We start from the raw sequence: 5,949 nt of genomic DNA on the forward strand, positions 1-5,949 counted from the left end.
CACCTTAATGACTTCACAAAAATACTAATAAAACTAGTCTTTCTCATGTATTTTCTTATAGTCATTTTTTCATAAATATAATTATTTTTATCATTTTGTTTATTATTACATAGGAAAAAAATGATTTGGTATCCTTGATCTTTATTTGTCTTTTAAAAAATGTTTTTTCATAAGTTAATTGAATTAAACTTTTATTAAAGAAAATCAACATATTTGAATAGTACTATGGGATGAAAAATGCATGTTATGTGAGGCACTGGCCAAAACAATGGAACATATTTATTTTGAGTATATTTTCTCCGAGGCCTAAAGGAGATATTACTATGGGTGCAAATCAACATGACAAAATATGGTTAATAATGGCTAAAAGGGCGAGGCTAAACATAAGACTATTTATAACCAGAAGATGGCCAAACCACAAAGTATATAAAATAGGTTGTACTAGACATTCAACAAAAATTGAAGGAACATGTATATATAGCCTGTAGGAAATCCAAGTGGAGATAGAAAACATGATAATGAGAAGAGAAATACATATTTAAGGGATAATTGATAATTAGAAAGGGCACATAGATAGTTTGTTGGTTGGTAGTGATATTACGTATTATAATCACTATGTGTCTGAGGTATTATCAATAAGAAAGTCTTATGTTCGACTTAAATAACAGATAATCAATATAGATAATATAAAAGTCATTCCAGACATTTGCATATAATTTCATAAATATTCAAAAAAAATCCTACGATGGAACTGATATCGTGTCTCCCGAAATCTAAACGCTCCTTCGATATTATCATTTCTAGAACTAGTGTTGTGCCTCCCAAATCTAAATACATCTTCGGTCTTGTTTTTTTCTAATTTTTAATGACAGGTAATAAGATTTTCACAAAACCTAAATGTATAGATATAAAATCTAACAAGTTAAAAGGTGTTTTCATACATTTCCTCAATTTTTATTTATTAGAAACAAAATTTATTTACCTTAACGTGATGACTTTGAGGAATGAAAAGCTTTCAACCTTTATTGTTGACTTTTTGTTTCTTTTTACGTATAACATATGGGTTAGTACATAAGGAGACTCTTTCAAACTTTTTTTTCTCCTAATTTTAGGGTCAAAAGTGTATAGTTTTCTACAACAACATTTTGAAAAACTCCAAAATTTCCTTCACAAAATATCGAAATCTCTTTTAACTTTTCATGTTTGATTCTTCGACATAAAATTGAAACATTCATCAAGCTCCTATTCTTAGACCTTAACAACAACAACAACATCTTATAACGCTATATTGTTTGTTCGTAAAATCCTTCTGGTTGATATTATCGTTATCTCTATTTTTGTTTTGGTATTGTTTGTCGTCAAATGACAATCAAAAGAAATTACTAAACCTTTTGATCAATATAAATATTAACTTGATAAATTATGATACATGGACAATTGGACATAAAGTGAGGCAACGACTACATTATGAAGAATCACTTGATGCAATAACTTTATTTAAAAGATAAAAGAACAAATCTTAATCGTATATATTGCCAATGTAATTAAACAAAATCTTATATATCCTTATTACCATTAGTCCATTACCACTATTTTTATTTTCTCCCCTCTCTCAATTAAAAAAAAAAAACTAATAAGGAAAATAAAATAATATTAAATAACAAAAGAATACACGATCGAATAACAACGATAAACTAACATGTAATATAAGTATATGAAGGAAATTGGGAGAGTCAATTACTAACATAAAACCAGATTAACATTATTATCAAAGTATTAAATATAGCTCCAATAAGCTATATAAAATATCAATTTTATTACATATAAGAAAAACAGAGACATAAATATTTATATCCAAGCTATATATGTCATCGTAACGAATTAATAAAATCAATAAGCAAATACATTTTGTCTTTCTCCCCTCATTAGAGTATGTTCCAAAATTAAAAATAAATTATAGTTAAATGTGAGGTATATTTAAATTCAACACAGGGGCATATCAGGAGGGGGAGGAAGCAATTTCTCTTGAGAGCCTTTTCCATCTTTCACAATGAATGCCATTTCCATTCCCCAACTTACGTGACGTTCTAAATGACAATGCATAAACCATACTCCTGTCACATAAAAAAAAAATGCATAGTATTAGATAAAGAGTTCGAATTATATACATTGATGACATAATTTAATTTAATACAATAAGTATTATATAATTATTTTACTTGATCATATTGTAATAAGCTATTTACCATGTTTTGAGGGTTTACAAGAGTACATGTTTGATATATTTATATCTAATATAAAATAAAGTTGAGTTTAACGTCTAAAAATAACAAGGTATCTATAGAAAAAATTGTGATTAGTTGTAAAACAAATTTTACATTGACAAAATGTCTTTGTTTTGACTAGATCAACATGCTAGAGCACAGCACGTGCCAATAAAATTTGCACCTGCTTACTAAAATTTGCTCATGAAAATATGATGATTCGCGCAATTTATATAAGTTTAATGCACCTATTATTAACTCAGTCTACTCTTTTAATATTAACTAGTCAAATCTCGTCCAGCACACCTACTTGACACCTCTAAAGTATAGTAGTAACAATAAATAACAATGTATACAAATAATATGATCAATTAAAAAAAATACCTGGATTATCAGCTTTGAACCTGATGGCAGCCCATCCATTTCTAACAACAGCAATAGTATTCTGAAGAGGTGGATCAACAAGATTATAGTTCAAAGGGTCTTTATCTTTGTCAAAATTTCCAAATCCAGCTCCAACAACATAAAAACTATATCCATGTAAATGAATTGGATGATCAACTCCACCCAATAAACTAGTTCCTTGCAATACAATCTCTACATTTGTTCCATATTCAAGAACATGAACCTCCGTTCTACGATCGGGACGTTGTAATTCCACGGGAAGAGAACCACCCGTAAAATTAAAATTTAAAGGCGGAAAACTAGGAAATTCATCTCCATAAACCCCTTGAATATTTTTATAATAAGCTTCTAATATGTCGATACGAGGCAACACAAAGCTTATATTATTCACACTTGCCGCGAATCGATCCCCGTTAGGTCCACTACACGATTCATCCTCGCAAGGTAAGGTATTTACGGAAAATGTGAATAATAAATTGGTAGTAATGTTTAATGGTACGTTAATAGGGTGTGTTTTATCGGCTAGGCTTTTTAATGACCTAGTGAAATTAAACGATGCGTTTGTATCGTCAAAATTCGGGAGATCGGGGAAGATGGGTGGTGATGAAGCGGTGTAATTTCCGCGATACTGAATGATAGCGGTGGTGGTTGTGTTGTCAAATGGAACTCCAACTACGCTATTATATGCCTTTGCACCCATATAATAGTGGTTAGGGTTTTGATTTGCTTCGAGTAAAACATCAATAGTTTCACCTGGGGAAATTGTGATGTAATTTGACTTGAATGGTTTAACATACGCACCATCGGTTCCTACGACGGTGAGTTGGTGATTTGCGACGGAGAAAAACATGAGATTATTCATTACGGCGTTTACAATTCTGAGCATATATGTCTTGTCTTTCTCCACCGTTAGTTTGAATGTGTCTGTTGAAAAAAAGAAAAAAATTGGTTATGTTCATAAATGATTTTTCAACATAATTTGCATCATCAAAACTATATATTACGTGGTACAAAGGGAAATAAAAACAAACATATATAATCCATTGACTAGTTTGACTTTTACAATGAAGTACATATACTTGAATATTATCATGACTTTTCTCATTTCTCCTTTTGAATTATGCTAACGCGGTTAAGCTTTGAAAAGTAACACTCCGTCCTCTGTCTCAATATATGACAAAATTTAAAATTGATATGAAATTTAAGAAAGAAAAAAAAATTGAAATTTCTGACGTAAGTAAGATATTGTTTATGTGGTTATAAATTATTTTAGAGGCAAATCTAGCCTTCTAGTTACAGATTCACGTGAATTCAGTAGCTTCTGCTCAAACTTCATATTTTTATAAAGTAATTCACTAAATGTAATAGTCAAAATTGACTTTCAAAAAGTGCAATATGACAATTAAAAGTGGCCGGATAGAATATGACATATAGATTAGTACAAAAGTTAGTGTAATTAGCATTAATTAATACTATTTGTTTTTACCATTTGTTGAGCAAGGATATAAATCTCCTGGTTGACCATTTATAAGAAAAGCATCAGATTTATTTGCATCTCCTCCACTTGCTAGAAACTCATTTACAACTGTTTGTACATCACTTTTCCACCACTCCCCTGCAATTTAATAATAATTTTAAAATTCTGTACCAGTCAAACAAATTAAAACGAAAGGATTATAGTAATACGTACCTAATATTATTGGAATTTCAGCAGCAGGTCTAGGAAAAGGATAATTAGTTTTATTTGCAGGACGTATAATAAGTGCACCATTAACTGTAGCTCTTGACCAATCACTATGAGCATGCCACCATAAAGTTCCTTCCTCATCTGAAAGGTTAATCCTTTGACTAAAATTTGTTCCTGGTCGAATTGGACATTGAGTAATAAATTCAGGACCATCTGACCATGGATATCGCGGTTGTTTCACTCCATGCCTGAAATTTGTCATTTTAATTTTTAGTATACTCGATCGTATAGTATTATAAAAGTGTCATGAGATGGTTACACAGTTCAATATTTACCAGTGGATTGTTATATTTTGGGTTCCATCATTTTGGACATTAACAACGAGGGTATCTCCCGTATTGGCATATATGACTGGACCTGGAAATTGGCCATTCACAGTCAAAATATTCTTTGAGCTGCAAAGCTTTGAGTATGGTGCTTCTTTAATCTGCATGAATTAAAATATATTTGGCATGACAAATTATAAATGTTAATTTATTCTTAACCAAACTATATGTTATATTAAATTATTTTTTAAAGAAGGTACAGAGACTACTTACGATAAATCGATGACGATGAACAAACGCATGGGCAGGTAAAAGACCAAGTAAAAAAAGAAATACTATAATTTGTTGAATGAAAATCTTCACTTTCAATCTCATGATTTTTCTTTTTGTGCAAACAAATACTACTAATAATATGATATGAAAATGTGTAAAGGATGTTAATGTATTTATAGAGACCATGAAGTTATCAAAAGAGAAAGATGACAATATTGTCGTAGCAAACTTCAAAATAACTATCATTACCATTAATTAGCGTACAAAAATAGTTAAGCTGTTTCTCATAATATGTCTGGTTTTTTACTTTTCAAAGATTTTGAATATATCTTTTCTGCTGTAAAGTCAACCCCACTCCCGTATTCACATAATAAAGTCAACCCCACTCCGTCTGTCTCTAATTACTTTGTCCATTTTGATAAATTAAGAAAAAACAAAAAAAAAATTATCTATTATATCCTCAATTAATTACTTTAAAAAATGTAAAACTTCTTGAAAATATTAAGTTTTTAATTCATTCACTTCATAATTAATATGGATAAAATGGTAATTCACTATGTCAATTATTGATTTATTAATAAGTGTGTCAATTCAAAAGTGGACAAATAATTAGGGACAGAGGGAAGTATATATTACTCGCATTAAATTAGATGGTCAATGGTTTAAGCCCATAATTATAGTTCCACCTATAATTTAAATATCCTTTTAAGTTACCTTATAGGCTGAGAAAATATTTTAAATTAAGAATGTATATAATTTAAACTCAGATTATTGTTTTTGGATTGTTACAGAAGTTACACTCAAATTATTATATTTGATTAAGTTAAACTATAAATCCTTCCTTTATATGAGCAATTTCGAGAATGGTAATCTTCTATCAAAGTTAATTACTTAGCTATCTTTTAGGATTAAGAAAATGATCACTTAATTTTCTTTATAATGATCTGAGTATCACAAAAGTCACTAAATAATTATATTACCTATATATCTTCCT

General features: G+C 29.5%; 1 protein-coding gene across 1 annotated transcript; it reads right to left on the minus strand.

Moving 5' to 3' along the window:
* Positions 1–1,798: 1,798 nt before the first annotated feature.
* LOC125834147 (laccase-14-like) lies at positions 1,799–5,080 on the minus strand. The gene is made up of 6 exons (XM_049513339.1): positions 4,956–5,080; positions 4,692–4,843; positions 4,360–4,604; positions 4,156–4,284; positions 2,649–3,593; positions 1,799–2,114 (listed from the first exon to the last, which is right to left on the minus strand). Exons 1-6 carry the CDS (start codon positions 5,055–5,057, stop codon positions 1,984–1,986), a joined length of 1,704 nt encoding a protein of 567 aa, XP_049369296.1. The 5' UTR covers positions 5,058–5,080; the 3' UTR covers positions 1,799–1,983.
* Positions 5,081–5,949: the final 869 nt, after the last annotated feature.

This window comes from Solanum verrucosum, unplaced genomic scaffold (genome assembly GCF_900185275.1).
Source record: "Solanum verrucosum unplaced genomic scaffold, falcon-dt-bn FXZP01000108.1, whole genome shotgun sequence".
NCBI lineage: Eukaryota > Viridiplantae > Streptophyta > Magnoliopsida > Solanales > Solanaceae > Solanum > Solanum verrucosum.